The following is a 21,427-nucleotide window of genomic DNA, read 5'->3' on the forward strand; positions in this document are numbered from 1 at the left end:
ACTCTTTAGTTTAGTGGTATTGCTAATGCAATGCTACACATATACACATATACACACACACCAACACACAAACATCCTTCCTTCTACACCTTAACATGACACCAGACAAATATACTTGCATATGTTTACTGACAGACCTGAGGCTAAACTCTGCTAAAAACATCAAACTCAGCAAAAAGCAAAGAGTAGAGGGGAAAAAACCCTCTCTTGATCTTATTACCAAAGTTACTTAGTTCGGCATATTTTCCACTTGGTGGACTAAACAGGATCCTGAAAGCTTGACTGGCGACAAAAGCCTTTGCGGCTAATCAGCTTTGAGGTGAAGACGGTTAAACAGGGGGTCCGTGAAAATTCTCCCTCAGTTTCCAGGCACCCATCCGCGCACACATGCACACGCATGCATGCATGCGCGCACACGCACACGCACACACACACACACACACACACACACACACACACAGTCACACACACACACACACACACACACACACACACACAGACACACACAAAATGGGACCAGGCCCCTAATTATTTCAATCCCCAGCAGAGTTCCGTTTAGAAAAAGAAAAAAACATTTGTAATTTCATAGCGCGAGAGAGAGACACTTTATGTTCTCTGGAATGAAAAACTGAACAAAAGAACGAGGGTATAGATTAGAGACTGCAGACATCATACGGGAAGAGTTGTTTAATGTGAATCAAATGTTTTGTGAAGAAAATTATTGCAGTCCTGCAAATATAGGTGCTCTACAAGCTCACAACACCTCGAATGACAGATTTTAGTAGCCAAGATGTCTACCCTTTGCAGATAGGCAAAAAATATAGATAGAAATGTCAGTAAAGAAATGTTTTGGGCCTCTCCTTAGTTTAGAACAGTGGTTCTCAACCTTTTTAGAGTTCAAATAATCATACTTGAACTGGGGACCCCCCCACACTGATAAGCACTAGTAGGAATTATAGGAGTTGAAGCATTACATTTAGTTTGACTCGGTTCCACAGATACATATTGTGAAAATAGCAGATCTACAAGCTCACAACGCCTCGCATTGCGAGGCGTTGTGAGCTTGTAGATCTGCTATTTTCACAATATGTGTCTCTTTCTTATATTATTTGACAATTTGGTATTTGGTAATTTAGTATAGTTTGTATACTTTTGATGCAGTAATGGTATTTTTTCTTTTCTTTCTTTCTTTTCTTTTAGGTATTAAAAAGGTCTTAAAAGTCCTTAAATTGTCACTTCACTGCCAGTTTTCAATTATGTGTGTTAGCTACGGTTTCACATTATTCATGTTGTATTCACTAATATATATGGTTATATATAGTTATAGCTTAGTGTGGACAGCCCCAGATTCCCTACCATAGGAACCCAGGTTAACCAGATCATTAACGAGTTTTAAATCCCTCTTAAAAACCCATTTCTACAGAATGTCCCTTTTAACTCCTTGAGATACATTTTGTTCGTTATTGCTCTATTGTTCTATTGTAAATTGTTATTGCATTGTTGTTGTTTGATTGCTGTTTTGATTGTTCAAGCACTTTGTAACATTGTTTTAAAAAGTGCTATACAAATAAAGTTTATTATTATTATTATTAGTGCATCAGAATTAACCTGCTGTCAGTGATGAATATGTAAATAGCTCAAATAAGTGGCTGCTTTAAAAGCAATTAAAGAAGAAATGCAACAAAGATCCTCAGATCCTCAAGAACATGAACTAGATATCGTCACTGTCGGGTGGAAACCTCATATGTCCAAAACTGTTACTTTTCAGGAAATGTTTAAAAAAAAACTGTGTTCCAAAGAATCCTATGTTATAGTTATTATTATTCAGAAGCTCTTGCTAATACTTTTCATTGGTTCAATATTTATGAAACTCATACACACTTCACCACTTCCACTTATGCAACTCTTTAGATCTGCTATTTTCGCTACTTTTATGTGACACTGTTACACGACAAAGTAGGGCATTCATTTATGGAAAAACATAAACAGCTGAAATATGGATACAAGTTTTCTGCCCCGACAGCAACGATATGAATGCATGCAACACCACAGCCTAATGTGTTTTTTTTTTATTTATCACATATCCATGTTGTCCACATGATGAATTATCTCCCATGTTAAATGTCCAGTCCCATATTTCAGAGTGATGGTTTGATAACTGTGACCTGCTCTACACATATGGTCTCTACACAGTAACTGGTACAGAAGCTGCCCTTGGCCCCACAGTAACCAATGTATTAACAATCACTGTCACCTTGTGAACAGCTTGCTGAACGTGCGTGCGCGTGTGTGTGCGCGTGTGCGAGTGTGTGTGTGCGTGCGTGTGTGTGTGTGTGTGCGTGTGTGCATGAGTGTGAGTGTGAGTGTGTGTGTCTGGGTCATCAGTGTTATGACCATATTTTGTTGATGTTGGCAGGTGTTGAGGTGCAGGTGACCCTCCCTGTCCACATATAAACTGGAGGTCAGGCAAACTCATTTGTCACACACACACACACACACACACACACACACACACACACACACACACACACACACACACACACACACACACACACACACACACACACACACACACACACACACACACACGCACGCACGCACACACACACACACACACACACACACACACACACACACACACACGTACATGCGCACACACACACACACACACACACACACACACACACACACACACACACCTGAAACCATGTAAACCCTGTGTGAATGCTTCTGTTTTGAAGGATGAGTGGGAGGATGGCTATGAGAGCCGGCAGACATACCAAGCTTCAACGCTTTCTGAACACTGACAGGATTTCCTCCTGAGCCGAGGTGTTAGGCTTCCTGTCGGCCCTGCCTTCAACCTATTGTCACCCCCAATAAGATCCACACAGCACACGTCTTCAATCTTAAGCCTGATTTATACTTAGTCGTACGATGGAGTCACACTGCATTGTGAGCTTTGTATTGTATGTATTGTATGTATGTATTTTATGTATTACTGATGAATTGAGTACAAGCCCCTGAGGCTTTTTGTGTTATCCTCCTTGTCAAACTTGATGTTAAGGCATTAGGCTATAAAGAAATACAGATCATTAGCTGAGGATGACACTTTAAATGATGTGGTAAAGATGAATTTCAGGCAATAATCAACTGCAGCTTTACCACTGAAGAAAAACAGGGCGACAAAAAGATGGAACGAGAAAGAAACAAAGGAAGAGATACACACACACACACAAACACGCGCGCGCGCACGCACACACACTCATAAACACACACAGAGCCAAGACCTGCTGACTCGGCAGGGTGCAGTGCTTAGCAGGATCGTGTGTCGTGTTTTACAGCTAATCTTTCCACTAATACAGCTCATCTCCTCCACCCAGACACCTGCCTGAGGGGGCCAAACTTGAGCCAAAATGGCCGCCCCCCCCCATCTAATTCAGGCACTCCTGGGCCCTACGCGGGTATCGCCTAATTACCACCGAGTGCTGTTGTCGAGATGGTAAATTCTGGAGTGCTGAGCTGCTGAGGGATAAGCGAGTCACATATGGGAGGGAATTACTGCTGTTGTTTGCACTAGTTTGCTATCTTAGCACTTCTTAATTCCGTATTCAGCGTATTTTTCCAGGATCTGAATGCTTCTTCAAACCCGTTGTGGGATCTGTCTGAAGGGGGGATAAACACAACATCCGCCAACCTTTCCAACAACAGCACATTAGTGGGGAAGAACAAAGGCGGCTTCTTTAATCTAAGATGGTGGCCCTTAACCTCTTCATCGGCAGCTCACTAAATGGAACGCAGCAGCTTGCTAAATCAGATATCATTCGCACCTGAACATAGCCGTCACAGAGGGGTGACGTTCTCACCAAAACAACGTGGCACACAGACTCCTACAGAAGATGCACAGCTGTCATTAAGAGACCAGAAAGCTCGTGGTTTTTCTTATTTATTCATTTTCAGAAGAGGAGAGGAACGAGGGACAAACAAAAACAGAGACAAAACATCAAATGACGACCTCAGGGGAGCAGAGCTCTGCCTCCCACATTCACTGCCGAGATCTGCTAACAAGCTCTGACAAAAAACAACAACAACACATGAGGTATTGAAAAAGACTGACAGGAAATGATGGTGAGCAAGCGGAGAGATGGATAGAGAGGCATAGAGACAGACATACAGAGAGAGAGAGAGAGAGAGAGAGAGAGAGAGAGAGAGAGAGAGAGAGAGAGAGAGAGAGAGAGAGAGAGAGAGAGAAAGAGATGTATGGGGAGGGAAATACATTATTTCCCCAAAATATTGTTTACCTAAATATATCTACAGTTCCATAGTTTTTCTCACTGTGGATGTGCAACTTCAGCCTAGATTATGATGGCAAGAAGAGATGCGAAATGCCAAGGTGCTTTCATCACCATGAGAAGGTTGATGTGACTGGATAAGACACACCCAAGGAAATTGAATATAGACACACATCCTCAACGACACAAAACCATTATAGGGAACTTTTTTGTTGTTGTCAATTGTGGTCGCAGTGGTTACTACTATAGATGACCACAATACAATGACATACCAACTCATCAGACCCCTTAATCTATGAGCCAAGTTGGGTTTGATTTAAAGCACTAGAGGTAGTTCCATCAGCTCCTGCGGCTTTACTAAATGTCCACTCTAGTTGCTAAGATTAGAAGCAAAACTTTTGCCCTGGAGGAGGTCCATGTTATATATCACACTGAAAGCCTGATGTCTCGATACCACCCGCTCACCCCCTCAGACAGGGCTTCCATGACAACCAACATAGACATCAAATGACTCACCTTCGTCCCCATCGTTGGCTGTGACAGTGATGACGACAAAGCCGACCTCCTTGTCCTCCTCCACGCTCACCTCGTACACTGGCTGGTCAAAAGCTGGGGCGTTGTCGTTGACGTCCGTCACAAGGATCCTGACATAGGCTGTGTCTGTGGGAAACAGAGTAAAGGAAATTGAAATTCACATTTTGTTTGGTCATACAGTATTCTGTTGGACAGCCTGTTTAGGTAATCAGTTAAAGGAGTAGTTGTGCTTCATGGGTTGTGTAATTGATAGAAAATAAGTCATTTTTTGGGTGAACTACTCCTTTAAGCCCTAGAGTATATAGGGCATAGCACCTACCTAGCATTTTGTGGTGCCACAGATAGAAAGCCCATTCATTATTCCCATAAAGATTTCCGAAAATATTTAAATACATTATTTTAAGCCTGGAACCAAGTTATCCAGGCTCCTGGTGAATCATGACCATAAAACCTTTGATTCTGTGTCAGAAGATATTTGAAAACCGCAAAAGAAATGTATAAATATAGTATAATAATATAATTAAATATTCAAAAATGTATACATTTTCTATCTGTGTTACCACAAAATGGCCACCACTGCTATGCCCTATATACAAATAGCGGATATTGCCGATCTATAAGCTTACAACCCGTGGGCATCGCAAATCTGCTATTTTCACTATTTCTGACAGTTTGTACGATTTAGGACTTTTTCAAAATAATATTAATATAAATATAATGGCAGGCATAATATAAATATAATAGCATGCCCAAAATAGGGACACCAGGGTGAAAGTAATTAAGTCGTCCTAAAATCTCCTGATAAATGATGTACAGTACATGCGTCATCATGAGCATGCACTCAAAATAGAATGGTAAAGGCTTCAGTAAGCCTTAGTGTGTGATCCTCAACAATTATCACTTTGCTTAGACCTGTTATTGGCCAAGATCGTTAAAAGGGCAATTATACCTGACTTAACAGCATCCACTCTCCTATGCAGAGATCGTACATCACATGGACAGAAAGACCTCAGCTCCAAGTGACTGATTACAGTCATGTATTGTACACCAAGTACTTAAATCGAAAATTCGGCAATAGATTTTATTTCCCAATCTTAAGGATACAAAATATAAAATATATACAGTATGAAGCCGTATTCGTATTTTCATGGTATATTTTGTGTATGTGTTTATGACTACCAATGAAGTTAAACTGACTATTCTTGCCTTGATGTGCATGTAAATAATGTGTGTCTGTGTGTGTCGGCCTAGCACTGAATTCACACCAGCAGCTGTATTCTGCTTCCGGATTCTTAAAAAGCGGTGAGGTTCAATGCATTGTCTACGGCAAGGAGTCACCCACCGCTGCTTTCCCCACCACTTTCCCCACTGCACCAGCATGAAGTGGAGCAGCAAAGCTAAGTAAATGTCAACTTTGCCGCTGCAACTGTGTCGAGGCAGAGCAGAAGCCAACCAGAAGCAGGCTTTAATTTCTCTGAAGTTGGCTCGTGTGGACTTGGTGTACACATCCGACACTACTTGAGATGGACAGAAATGGACTACTGTATGGAAGTACTGATACAGTAACTGATTAAAAAAAAGTTTAAAAATAGCATTTAGGCTATAGATATAAGATTAATCAAGATTGAGCAACTGCATGGCCTATTTCTTACAGGGAATTTACAACAAGCTGCCAGAGATAGGCATTGAGTGTCTGTACTTGTCCTCCCTGCCTGTGAGCTCTCCTGCCGGGCACAGCTGTGTTGGTTTGAGCTGTTTGGAGCAGTGGAGCTCTCGCTGGACCACAACTCGCTTATTTATGAAGGTGTCACTCATACTGTACCTCAGCCCATTTAGCCAGATTGTACATGTACTGTACTGGAGATATATTTAGATTTTTGTTCTTTCTCCTTGCTCCCCGTCCCCACTTCTCTTTATTTTATTCTTTTATTTTCTCTCTCTTTCTGGGAATAACACAAATGATGGAGCTTGCACAAAAACGAATTCAACCCACTGTTTTACACCTGTAAACCTGTGATGTGACAATAAAGCTGATTCTGTTTCCATTTAGCCTGCATTCACTTGCCACTGCGGCTGTGAATTCAGGATAAGTATGCATGTATGTGAAGTACCCACCAGTATTGGGCTGGCCTTGCTGTCCAGGCCGTGCAGACTCAGAGCTGTCCTGGGACTGGACCTCAATAAGGTAGGAACCCTTCTGTTCACGGTCAAAGGAGGCCCGCGTGTGGACCACACCTGTGTAGGAGTTGATGCTGAAATACTGAGAGTCCCCACTCTCATCCTTCAGAATCACATAGTTTATCTGCAGCCCCAGATAAGAAAATGTACTCAAATTAGTAATCAATCAATCAATCAATCAATCAATCAATCAATCAATCAATCAATCAATCAATCAATCAATCAATCAATCAATCAATCAATCAATCAAAAACAAACAAACAAACAAACAAACAAACAAACAAACAAACAAACAAACAAACAAACAAACAAACAGTTGACCCTACTGTATGTACTGCATCTACGCCTACCCATCGATCTGTCTGTCTGTGTGTATGTCTGATGGCTGGTTGGCAGCCAATAGTGAACATTGTTGCCTTGACTGAGAAATTCCTGAGAAAATCATTTCACTCACTTCTGAATTCCACGTGGACCAAACTAATCTGAGTTTCAAAATTGGATACAGTCAGTGACTAACCATTAATGAAGGGAACAGCAGGATGTTGCTGGTTTCCGTTGAGCTTTTACAATGAACTTTAGCATAACAGACTTGCTGAATAATAATCCTTCTCCAGTCTATTGATAATATTTCTAATTAATATCATGTGACTGAATATTTAAATCCATTGCACATCAGTTATCCTCAGTTAGCCAACCTTACACACTTTAGTGGACCAAACTGCATCAAGCAAACCACTAATGAAAGTTGGACTTACAGTGTCGGACGTCAAAATAAAACCCCACACTGACTAATGTGTTGTATGTTACAAGGTTTTTGAGTAAAGTTAACCGCCTTGACTACAGATTTTCCTACGGGAAACATTGTTCTTTACCATTCCATGAAGACCAGAGTCCAAGTCGGTTGCTGAAACCTGAGCCACTGATGTTCCGATTTCAGCCCCCTCAGGAACAGTAGCCTCATAGGTGGATGACAGGAAGAAAGGAACATTGTCGTTCACATCTGTCAGAAAGGAAAGATAATGTAGTTTGGCACTCTTTCAGTTCACAGATTTGTGAAGTGAATCAAAAAGTAAAGAACTGTAAAGTCTCACTTAAACTCGCCTCAGAGGAAATTCACACATTAATGAAAGTGTAATTATTATTAAGGAGGCATTAATAAAAAAATACCCTGGAGACGTCAGTCTGTCAGCTGGTTTCAAGCGCTGCTAAGCCAATTACGCAGCTAAATATGGGCTTGTTGAAAACCAATCAAAGTCTGGAAATATCTTCCACATTGTTTGCAACTTTGTTGGCCCACTTAGCACAACTTATCGGTGAGTCACTGTTAAATGAGGCGGATTGAAGCTAATGCTCCTATAGCTGTTTATTTACGAACCATCCTGCCAACGGATGACGAGGGATGTCTGAACAACTTTGTTGTTCCAACTCTCTCTTTGTCATTTATCAGCTTATTCGCTTATTAAGGCTGAGTTTCTGCATTTCTGTTTTCTGTTGGTTGGTTTCCATGACTTAAGCAGAGTTATTTATTGGCAATGATTATACAACCATACTGTCCCATACTATACATCCCACACTGTCACTTGCTCATTTTTGTGCTCTCTTTCGCTCACTCACTCTTTCTTTCTTTCACAGCATGCATACACACTCACACCCACACAGACGACCTCTGCTACCTCTCTTACCTGTAACGTTGACGTAAACTGTAGTGAAAGAGGCTAGTGGAACTGCGGCTACGTTCTGGACGCGGACCCTCAGCGTGAAGAACCGTGTGGTTTCATAATCCAGGGGGTCGGCCACCAGTATGGAGGCTGAGCCGTCCGCCCGGTTGGGTTTTATGTAGAACCGAACCGGCATGTTGGTCTCTGGAACCTGGCCCTCCTCCAGGTTATAGGTCACCCTGGGATCTCCGAGGGGCGACGTTGCTTTGATAGTCTGTGGGGAGAGAAAAAAGGGGAATGACATTAGTTGGTGTGTGTATGCGTGTGTGTGTCTGCGGGTGAAAGTCAAGACTGAGGACAGTTCACTTTTAATATAGTCAATTTGAAATGTAATATGCAAATTTTATTCACATAAGCTTCTCAATAGGTTACATAGAAGAACATTGGGGTGCCTGGTGGTTCAGCCAGTTAGTGCACAGACCATACAGGTTTGAATCTGACACTCTTCTTAACTTGCATGTCTCTCCGCTCTCTATCCTTGGTTTCCTGTCTCTCACTGATCTATCTGAAATAAAACTAAAAAATGCCACACACAAAAAAAGGTGATTATCTATTACAAAAAAAGAATAGAAGAACCTTGCTGTAAAAGATTTCCATTACATTTTAGAACCAATTCCGCAATAAAAAAGGTACAAAATATCAGGAGGTTAAAATAGAGGATTATATTTGAGGTGTGTGTTGTATTCAGGCATGCATACAGTATAAAAGCATTAGGGCTCAAAAAAGTCTTCCTGAAAAAACAAACAAAACAAAACAAGGAATACGATTGGCAAAAGTGCCTGTATTTGGCAAAAGCTGGCCAAAACTAATTAGCATCATTAGCGTGTGGGTCCATCTAAATCAGCAAAGCCATCAGTCTGCTGGCTGCTGACTCTACTAAACTCGGAATACATTACACACACTACCCTGTGCAATCCATCAAACCGCCTATTGAGCTAATATTGACACATTATGGAGTCGCTTTCCATAAGGTGTGTATCTGCGTTTGAGTGTGCCTGTGTTCATGCGTACAGTACAGTGTGTGTGTGTGTGTGTGTGTGTGTGTGTGTGTGTGTGTGTGTGTGTGTGTGTGTGTGTGTGTGTGTGTGAGAGAGTGGATGAGACACCTCTGTCCTCCCTGACTCCAAATTTTAAGCTCCATGGCTTTTGCAATGCTCCCAATTTCTCTCGTTTTCACAGGGGAAGAAGAGCAGAGGCGGAGAGAAGCTAAAGTGACAGGGAATAATGTGGAGAAGTCTATCGTCATCTCGCACACCTGGGTACCGTGGGCATCCCGCCAGTGGGATTTCACAGCCATGCTGTTGCTGCGTCATCCACTCCCTTTCTGTTAACGTTTACATTGAGTGGTCAAGAAGTCTCTGATGGAAAAGCAGCTTTAATTCAAGCCCTTGATTTGACTCTGTTTTGTTTTTTTGGTTTAATGGAAGACATGCTGTGTGACATGCATTGAGTCTACCGTTTCCTGCATTTGATATGGTGTTCATGCATTATGCACACACTGACTGGAACGATGCACTAGATGTCAATTCCCTGTAGAGCAACAGTAAGTATTATTAGTAGAATGTGGAATGATGCATGCAGAGTACAGTAGATGTGAAAAATTATATGTATAGTCTAACTGTCCATTAGAGTAGCAGTAGCAGTATTTTATTGTCCCTTTGCACTATTTGTGAACTCTTGCTCTCCATATGTCATTATATGTCATCATGTACAGTGAAACTCATTTAACAACATGCACCAGTGTCGTGACACACATTCTCAGTACATGGTGATTTAAATTTTAAGTGATCATGATTTGCATGGGAATCCTCCTTTTCCAATCTCTTTTTTTTTAAACTTCAAAGATCAAAGCTAATTTGTGATTTAAATCCAGAGCCAGATTTATCCCTGAAATGGTTACATTCATCCATAAAAAATCCAAGCCAAAGACCAAGAGACTAGCCGAGCAACTGAGCGACCCCCCCTCGCTTCACAGCTGTGCACTGTCAAGAGCAAAGTTATTCGTCGCAACAGCTCCAATGGCACTGAAAACCATAAATGAAAACAAACTTTAACAAAAATGACACTACAAAGTACACAAGAGTATTTCAGAACCAAGTGGCTTCCAAGAATTCAACATTCTAGCACTATAGAGTTGTTTTTCAGAGTTCAGACCTTGTATGGACATTTCTAGAACTCAGGGAATACTTTCCTGCTTGCTACACATTAAATCCAGCGAGTTAATTTAACTTGAGCATGTGTCTAAGTTAAAGGGATAGTTCACACAAACAATTACATTTTTTTTTGTTTTGTCGCATTCCTAAGCCAATAATTTGATGACCGGCGGAAAGATGTTAATGACTCCGGTATTAGACTCAAAGTTGACACTTTGAGTCTCCCACCGGAGCCACCGCCGGTTATCAAATTATTGGCTTAGGAATGTGACAAAAAAAATAATAATCTCCATTCATTCAAATCTTCATGGGGTGTGTAATTCATAGTAAATAAGTAATTTTGGGGGTGAGCTATCCCTTTAAATTAATACCCTTCTTTTGTGAAAGGAGATGGAAGACATTTGACCTCCCACAAAAAGGTCAAAGAGGATACTGAACCAAGCTGAGACAGGGGGTTATTAGGACAGGGTGTGGGTGTGTGTGTGTGTGTGTGTGTGTGTGTGTGTGTGTGTGTGTGTGTGTGTGTGTGTGTGTGTGTGTGTGTGTGTGTGTGTGTGTGTGTGTGTGTGTGTGTGTGTGTGTGTGTGTGTGTGTGTGTGTGTGTGTGTATTCTTGTTGCTCCACAGTGAAATGGTATGACCTATAAAGTCAGGATATACAAGCAGCAGAGCTTTTAAGACCCATGTTCACACAACCGCAGCTAATCTTGGCCTTATAATGCAGTGCTACCATCTGTGTGTGTGTGTGTGTGTGTGTGTGTGTGTGTGTGTGTGTGTGTGTGTGTGTGTGTGTGTGTGTGTGTGTGAGAGAGAGAGAGAGAGAGAGAGAGAGAGAGAGAGAGAGAGAGAGCATGAAGCTTTCAAGGTTCTTGTCCTTTCTGGCCACAGAGACACACAGAGTCACAACCTTGACAGGGAAGGATTGTATTTTCCACGGCTGAATGATCCCACTTCACCACCACACACACACACACACACACACACACACACACACACACACACACACACACACACACACACACACACACACACACACACACACACACACACACACACACACACACACACACACGGATGTTTAGCAGAACCCCTTCACACATGCACACAAAAACTCAAATACATTATTAGTAGGCTTGGGCGGTAAATGTATTTTTTCATACTTGACAATTCACCAGGGTAAACAGCATTTGTTGTGATATTGTGTTAAAAACAACATATATAAACATAACAGCTGAGCTGCTGGTAATAGACGTTATTGTAGCATGTATATGACATTCTCTAGCCTACTACATACAATGCTGTGTGTCTAATATGCAATTAGCCTACTTAGAGAAGTCTTGCTGGGTTTAATTAAATACTTCTGACCCATAGAATCATATATATATATGAAATAAGCTCCCTTCTTCCATAGATTCAGCATACCTTGCTGGAGGACCTGATGACCCTTGTTGTGGATACAGACACATCAGTGGGCTGAACAGAGATGATGTGTGGTTGGTGTGACAGATTGGCAGTTGAATAAAAACGTGTGGCTCATAAATTAAGATGCTTGTAGTTGGAAGAATTCATCTCTAGATTAAGTAAGTTATATATTGCTATATTTATCTAGTTATATTGATTAAGTACAGTTATAGAGCAGAAATGACGAGTCAATTAATTCAATTTTATTCATCTTTTTATTTTCCATCAATAATATTTTTGACTAGTGAAAATCATATCTTCTGGATTTTTTAAGTACCCTTGTAAACCTTTATACCGCCCAAGCCTATTTCTTAGTCTCTCTTTCACACACAAACACATACGCACATGCTACTGTATGACTGCACATTTTTGCAAAACAGGCAATAAGACAACAATGGGATAATAAAAAAAAAGTCTGTGTAGATTACAATGCTTTCTATCTCCGAACTCCAATTACTGTCTCTGCATGATGTTGAAAGGTCATAAGGTCATCGGAACAAAAAAGAAAAATAACTCAAAATATAGCATAGCAGCTGAGTTTTAGAAGACGACTTTGACACTGCCGCTGCAGCATTGTGCAGATCAACACAACAGTGTATTGTAACAAGATGCGGTTCAGCCGTGAATATCTTTTTGCTTGCGGTGCAAAGCGGACGTTTTCTTTTAAGACAAGTTCTTTTTGTACCTCCTGCTGTTGCTATGAGACGTCGAATGGCTCTTTTTGAGGCTCTTTAGCTAAAAGTTTTCATGTTTTTAACATCGACCACTCTGCTCTCTTGAGAGCTACAGTAAAACCCTGCGTTGTAAGGAACACGCAACTACATGTTATTTCCAATCCAAATAAAAAGAAACAGAGGAGAAGGGATGTTCCTGGAGGAGCCCAAGAACTATAAAAAGAGAAGTGCGAAAGCTAGTCAAGGAAACCACTCGAAGAGCTGGAGAATAACACCAAAAAGCTCTCAGACTGCTCTTTCCAAATCGTCAGAGGAGCTTGCTCTTTTCCCTGCTCTTTCTTTGCCTGCTGGCAATGATTGTGAGACCTCTGACACCGAAAGTAGCCGTTCTACAAGCTCACAATGCGACTTAATAATGTAAATGTTTCCGTTTTTAAATGACTGTACTTGTTTTATAGTTGGTTACTGAGTCATCGTTATCTATATTTACATTGTAAAGTAGGAGTGATAACCTCAAACTTGTTACAACAAAACAGAAAAGAAATACAAATTAGTGAAACTACAGGCGATCACATTAAAGCTGCACTATGTAACTTTCCTCTTATACCCCGGTTTTGAACCCGGTTTCCTGCGCAAGTACTGTTTTTTTTTTTTAACCATTGAGCTAATGCCTGCCTGCTTGCTCAGGGGATTTAAAAAAAAGGTCAACATTTGTGTCAGACCCTGTGTCTAGGTGAGACATGACCTTTCACACAATCTAAATGTCTCAATAGAGCAGGGAGACAAAATACAACCACCCCAATTGTATAAGTTATATTGTATTAACATACTCTACCATACAGATTGGACAAAATCACATTTTATTCATTAAACAAAAGTTACATAGTGAGGCTTTAAAATAAATAATGTAAGACTTTTGTCTTATCTGCTATTTGCTGTCAAAGTACAAATCAGGCATGAGTCCCAGGCCGCCCCAGCCCACATGTATACACAGACAAGCGCACACAAACGCAAACACGTGCAGACACATAAGGTACGCACAGACCCTCCTGTGGACCCCCAAAATAGTGATTCAGCCTCTGCTTTTCAACACAGAGAGAATGCAAACAGCTGCTTCAAAAGCTGTTGTGCTGAAATATTCATGCCGGCCGTGGTTTTTGGCTTCAATTATTAATTCTGAAAAAATACAAACTTGTCCGACCTTGTGTATCCCACCTTATTAAAGACCACCTCCTTTATAGAACTCCCCACCCCCCACACACCTCACCGTGGCTCGGTCCCCCGGACTGGAGCGTGATGGGAAAGATAGGCCATTATCTCGGCCAGCGTGATCCAGAACAAGCACCCCCCCTCCCTTAACCCATTAAGACCTGAAGCCGATTCTACAAATGTCTTCTAAATCCCAACAGTTTTCTGAAAAATCTTATGTTTCTATATCAGTGGTGTTCAAACATTTTCATGTCAAGGACCCCCAAAATGATATGTATTTGACCACGGACCCCCATCTAAAAATATTTTGTTCAAGGGACCCCCAGAAGCAAAGATTTGAGTTAAAATGTTCGCTTTAAAAGAATAGATATATATTCAAAGATTTGCACACATGTTCACGATTAAGACAAAAAAAATGCAGATCTACAAGCTCGTAGCGCTGCACTCTGAGCTATGAGCTTGTATATCTGCTATTTTTGAATAGCCAAAGAAATCTAAAATGACACAGATGCGTTCTCGGTCTGAAAGGGTTAATGACTTCCTCAAGGTTGCAATTAGCGCGTTTGGAAATTCTCTAATTATGGTTCCTTGAGATAATTCCACAATGAGAGGCGCCGATATTTAAAATTGTAATTAGGGAGACGGAGAGATAGATAGATAGATGAAGGAGATATGAGAGAGAGAGAGAGAGAGAGAGAGAGAGAGAGAGAGAGAGAGAGAGAGTGAGTGAGAGAGCAAGAGACAGTTGAGTGAAGGAGAGTGAGTGAAGGGGAGAGATAGAAAGAGGGACAGAAGTAGAGAGAGAAAGCGAGTGAGGGGGCTGATGAATAGAAGCACAAGCACTCGTCGAACACAACAAGCAGACAGCTCGCTGGTGCTAATGAATGCATTACGCTCTTTAACAAGCCTAATTTGTATTTAGAGTTCTGGGGATGAATTACTGTGAAGGCTCCCAAAGCACCAGGCAGATTTTAGCAGCCAGTTGCTACAGTAACTCAACACAGGGGACTAAATACTGGGTTCAGACTAGAGGAGAGAAAGAAAAGACAAGAGAGAGAGAGAGAGAGAGAGAGAGAGAGAGAGAGAGAGAGAGACAGAGACAGACAGACAGACAGACAGACAGACAGACAGACAGACAGACAGACACAGATAGACAGAAACAGAGAGGAAAACACTCCATGTAATTGTTCTGAAGTCCTTTGTTGTTGAAGTAGTATTAGCACATATTAGTGTGGGTGAAAGAGGAGAGAGGAGAGAGGGGAATGGATATAGAAAAGCAAGGACCTGTTAATGAAAGGAGAAGAGTGAGACAGGAAGGCATGTTGTTCACAACATTACCACCCCTGTACCTACCGTTAAAACCATTAACAGGCTTATTCCCTTAAAAGGCTGCATGGTGATGTGACCATCATGTTTACTAGGCCAGTGGTATTCAAAGTGGGGTCTGGGGACCCCCAGGTAATCTCTAATTCAATTCACTTTAAATTACTGTATTCAAATTAAGAATTTTCTTTTTACTATGCAATATTTCAATATCACCTCTATGAATCTGTTTCTCATATAAAATATGACGTTTGACAATATCTTTCATATCAGTGTTCCTAGTCCATGTGTTACCCACTTGACACCTGTCATTTTTCAACATTCCTGGTCGTCCTGATCACAGTCCGCCCACATTGAAATGTGGAAGTGCTGTTCTCACTAGCAACTCATAACAGTTTGAAGCGTCTACTAAAAACTATTAAATGGTAAATGTATATAGCGCTGTTATCCAAAGCACTTTACATGGATTGTGCATTACATTCACCCATACATAACGGAGGAAACCATGCAAGGCACCAACCTGCTCATCGGGAGCAATTAGGGGTTCAATGTCTTGCTCAAGGACACTTTGACACTAACTCTGGGGGAACCCGGGATCGAACTGGGAACCTTGCGGTTTCCAGTTCACTCTACGACCTGGCCACTCTACCCCTGAGCCACTGCCGCCCCTTAAAACAGGCTTGCCAACATAAGTGGACTTGAGCTCGGTGAGGCAACCCAGAGCGAGCCGTTATGTGAGTGAGTGGCCATGTTGAGCGAAACGAAGTCCGTTTCTGGGCACTGTTTGAGTTGCATACCGATAGACAGAGAATTGTAAATAATCCATTGTCATTAATATGGGAGGCAACAGAACAGGTCCCGTCGTGTCAACGTCTGATGCAGGGGAGTCCTGTCGCATTATATTAAACGGGTACTGCATGGTCACCTGGTCAGATCCTGTCCCAACTAGTCACCTGTTTGACGCAAGGGGTGTGTGATGCACTGCTAGGCAGTCATCAGTTGGATGCCTAGAGCATTTGGAGACCAGTTCAACAGTGGCGACACTATAGGAGCGTGTGCCACTGTGCCAGCTGCCAGGGGTGACAGACAATAACAGAGGCAAAACTGATGCAAAATATAAGATGGGATGAGATTTTTTATGTAAAATTATTACGTACATATCTTGCATGTACAGTATGTGATTACCAAGTGAAGTTCAAAAGAAATGGGATTTGCAATTGTTATACAGTACATTGCTGTGTAAGGAGGAGCATCTCTCAAACAGGCAATTGGCCTGCATCAAGCGCCAGCCTAGCCTTTTCAGTAGAACTCTAATGTACCAAGGCTGCTGTAAGGTAATAGAGCATATAGAATTAGCACTAATGTCAAATGATTTCATTACACACTGTTGGGAGCCTGCTGGGTGTAGAAAGATAACATCTTAGCCCTCATAGCTTAATGTCCACGGTGCAGCTATCAAACCAAATAGCTTTCGACTGAAATGGGTAACCAGGGGGACATGCAGCATTGATTCTCAAAATGCTAAAAACCCATTTCATGGGAAAAACCATTACCTGGAAGTTCATTATGAAAAATATAGTGGATCTATTCTAGATCATACAGATGCTGTCTTTCATCATTTGAATTTTTTAAGTGACATGCAGTCTTGTTGCTTTTGTAGTCAGATCATCACCACACAGATATTTACAGCCTGGAATCCATTATGCATTAGACTAGATATATTGCATGATTGTGTCAAATAATTATTCATTATATAAATATGTGAATGTGAATTTACATATCACCAGAGTCAGTCATTACAATTAACAAAGAAATCTCCCAACTAATTCAGTACGGCAGTAAACAGTAAGACCGGAATAAAGACTGCTTCACACTGTTGACAAGAGAGAGAAGCAGAATAATAACAAACAGGAGGAAGTGGGATGCTGAAACTGATGAGGCAATTACTAACTCCCTCCAATACGAACGCACGCATGCACGTGTGTGTGTGTGTGTGTGTGTGTGTGTGTGTGTGTGTGTGGGGGGGTGTGTGTGTGTGTGTGTGTGTGTGTGTGTGTGTGTGTCTGTCTGTGTGTGTGTGTGTGTGTGTGTGTGTGTGCGCGCGCGCGCGCGTGCGCGTGTGCGTGTGTGCGCACCTTCCTCTTCCAAGTTCCCACTCATCTTTCTAGTGTGATGCTTTGTGGTATCAATATTAGGCCAAATTAGCACTGCTAAATTTAAAACAACAGTTCCTCCTCACTGCAATTAACACACCGGAGGCAGAGCAAAGGAAGGGTGGGGGTTATGAAACAACAGAGGAAGACAGGCAAGCTTCAACAAGTTGACAAGGGGAGGGGGTGTAGACAAGCGCATGTCTCCTCCTCCGATACACATGAAGTTTCACTGGGAGGGCGTAACGCATGCAGAGGAACACGCTATTCCTCTTCGTTCGGCACCCTGCTGAACAGGTGCCCTGAACAACCTTAGGAGTTGCTAGTGCAGCGACAGAGATTACCCTGCACACCTGGCTTCCCACCCCCGAACACAGTGTCATTGGAGCGCCCCGCCAGAACCACAACCTTGAATACCTGCTGCCCTTCTTTCTCTCTGCCAGGCTGGGTGGTCTACCCAGGGCTGTGTAAGTTGCAGTCATCAGGACCCTAGGAAGCTGTGGGGTGAATTAGCATTTCTACAAAATACGGTTCGAAAATAAAGTTAGTAAGCCTTGCCGAGCCCTGAGGTCCCATAGGGCAGGAGCCCATCTCCTGTTTCTTTAGCGTGAGGCAGCTTGATGTACAAGTACTGGACATGACGCTGACCCGGCCGGGGATCGAACCCCGACCGCCCAGTCTCAGGGCGGTCACTCTAACCACAAGGCCACTGAGCTGGCACCCCCTACGGTCAGAAGCGAAACCAAATTTGGAGGTGCGCTCTATAGTGGCCCCTCAACATGGGATTCCAATTTGGGGTTAATTGGATGTTGAGGTCATGATTTCTTTTTGTGTGAAAGAAATAGGTCCCTCACACAAATTTTGGAAGCAAATTACAGGCAAATAGCATGGAATGTCTCCGGAAAAAAAACTTGAGATCAAGTGTCCTCCTTGGCGTACTGGCAGCATGCACAAAAAAATGCATGCTGATCGGTCCAGCGGTTTGCGAGATCAGCTCCGGACCCACCCACACACACTCACATGCACATGGACACCCCCCGGTCTTTGCGGCCTGTCGGAGATAATGATAGCCGGATCAGCAAGCAACCACCTCCAGTGTCAAGGCAAGGCTACAAATGGTGGCTCAGCATTCTCAACCTCCAGCCTCACACACTCGCCCCAGGGGGTGTTCTAAGCCATTGGTTCTCAAAGTGGGGTCCGGGGACCCCCAGGGGTCCTTGGGGGGTACCAGGGGGTCCCCAGCAAAATGTGTTAATATAGTGTCACAAATCATTTTAACCCCTTTATCCATATTTTGCACTTTGGCTATTGAAAAATTGCAGATACACAAGCTCATAGCACGGCACCGAGTGCAGCGCTATATGAGCTTGTAGATCTGCTATATTTTTTTTATCTTGAAAATGTATGAAAATCTTTAAAATATTGTTTTTTAAAAGGCGAACATTTTGAACACAAATCTTTGCTTCTGGGGGTCCCTGGCACAACATATTTTAAGGTGAGGGTCCACGGCCACATACATATCAATTTGGGGGTCCTTGGCACAAAAAGGTTTGAGAACCACTGTTCTAAGCAATAGTGTTCTTGGGGTTCCCTGTACCCCATGAATGAGACACTATTTCAACTGCAGTCATGGCGACAACGTACTCACAGTTTTCTTATATTTAAAAAGAGGTTTGTTTTAAAAAAAATCTATAATCCAATTCTTTCCTGATTGATATAGTATATTGTATTCTTGATGCAGGTTGGTCAATAAGGTGCCCACTGAATTGATTACAGTGGAAATAAAAACGATGAGAGACACAGAAACAAATAGACAGACAGACAGATCAAGAGGCAGACAGAGGAAGGGAGACTGAGGGGAAAGTGAAAAAGAAAAGAAAAGAAAAGAACCATTTGGTTACATTTGTAACAATTTAAATGCTGTATACTTAGTTGACCGAGGGCCCCCAGGGGTCTGTAGTGATACTGTAGGTGCACTCACCACAAAATCTCAGCCGAAAATAGTCGATCTACAAGCTCACAATGCCTCACGTTGTGACACGTTCTGAGCTTGTAGATCTGCTTTTTTAGTCAAATGTTCTCCCGAGGAATAGGAGGAACGCTAGGGTTCATGTGGTTAAATTAACACCGATTTTCTGTGTAGTCAGGCCAGTGACAGAAAGTACTGTATGTGAAGAAAATTAAAAAAACAAGATAGAAGGAATTAACTGATGACTTGTTTTTCTGTTCTATTGCCAAGCATCAGCTCTGAGGAAGACAGCCCTGTTTAGATATGGAATGAGACATGCAGATTTACTACAACTCCATGTATACCCCCCCCCCTCTCTCTCTCTCTGCCCATCTATCTCCGTCTCACATCCTCAAATCTCCCCATCTCCCCCCTCTCTCACCCCTTTCTCTGAGCCTTCTTCTTTAGAGCTGTCTCTCTTTGCCTCTTTGTCATTCTGCCCCCCCACCCATCTCTTTCTGTCTCTCTCTCTCCATCAACTGTCAGGAGGCTGAATACAGTAATTAAGTGTCTATCTTTCAATGTTGCTGTCCGAGGTGATGGGAGACCATTGTGGGCTTCATAACAGAGCTGAGTCGTTTCACCTCCCTTCCCTGCTCCTCAAGTCTCTTTGTCCCTCTTGTTGAAGAGCTGACACAGATAGGGGGGTGGGTGGGAACTTTCCATTCAAAATCATCTGTCTGCTGTTTTTGGTCTGTCATGGACGGATAAGAACCCAAGTGAGCGGTGCTGGGAGCGAGTGTAGAAAACAGGTTATCAAAAATGACAAGTGAAGTGATGTGGTTTTCAGGGTAAAATTATCCGCAATACAGGCAGCGACCATGTAAGTGGGTGAGCACAGTTAATTATACCCTTCGTACATGATGGTACACAGAAGAGCACACGCTCGCTCGCGCACACACACACACACACACACACACACACACACACACACACACACACACACACACACACACACACACACACACACACACACACACACACACGCCCCCGCCCCCGCTACTTTTGAAAATTGCAACCACCATGACAAAATAGCTTGAAGGAAAACACTCATTCTCTACCTTCCAAATCAACCATTTCCGAAACGTGAGCAAATTAGCCCAGACCCCAGCCTGGGACTGCAAGGTGGGATGGAGGGAGGCTATTAAAGATAAAAAAGAAAGAAAGCACCCGGAGGAAGGTGTGTGTGTGTGTGTGTGTGTGTGTGTGTGTGTGTGTGTGTGTGTGTGTGTGTGTGTGTGTGTGTGTGTGTGTGTGTGTGTGTGTGTGTGTGTGTGTGTGTGTGTGTGTGTGTGTGTGTGTGTGTGTTTGTATGTATGCATGGGTGTCTAAGTCAGTTCAAGCACATCAGGTGAAACACAGTTTAGGCAAGGTTGTGTACTCGGCAAAAATGTTTGGAAGCGCTCGGGTAAACATGCTGATGATAGGAGAATGCTAGCGAAGGATGGAGGGAGGAAACAGAATGAAACGGGAAGGAGACAGAGAGAGGTTTCCTAGCAGGTCTCCTCAAGGCAGTCTTTACTGATGAATAGGCACCATGCGTGCAACCACAAGAAATCTCCACCATTGCGCCTCGTGAAATAGAGGAAGGTGGAGAAGGGAGTTGATGTAACAAACCAGTCTGGCTTGCTACATCAAGGATCTGATAGATAGCAGGGTATAAGAACACCATAAGTACCTGTGTATGTGTGGACTAGGCCTCAGTGCCGACATCTAAAGGTATCCCCCGCC

General features: G+C 42.5%; 1 protein-coding gene across 1 annotated transcript in view; it reads right to left on the reverse strand.

The window, feature by feature from the left end:
* Positions 1-21,427, reverse strand: part of LOC308083563 (neural-cadherin) — a gene marked incomplete at its 5' end in the record, with an annotated part of 160,190 nt that overhangs the window by 32,883 nt on the left and 105,880 nt on the right. Inside the window, 4 exon segments of the mRNA XM_080425877.1 lie at positions 4,806-4,949; positions 6,939-7,125; positions 7,874-8,001; positions 8,684-8,933. Coding sequence (XP_080282003.1) covers positions 4,806-4,949; positions 6,939-7,125; positions 7,874-8,001; positions 8,684-8,933 — 709 coding nt within the window.

This window comes from Gymnoscopelus braueri (genome assembly GCF_963280865.1).
Source record: "Gymnoscopelus braueri genome assembly, chromosome: 4".
Classification (NCBI taxonomy): Eukaryota; Metazoa; Chordata; class Actinopteri; order Myctophiformes; family Myctophidae; genus Gymnoscopelus; species Gymnoscopelus braueri.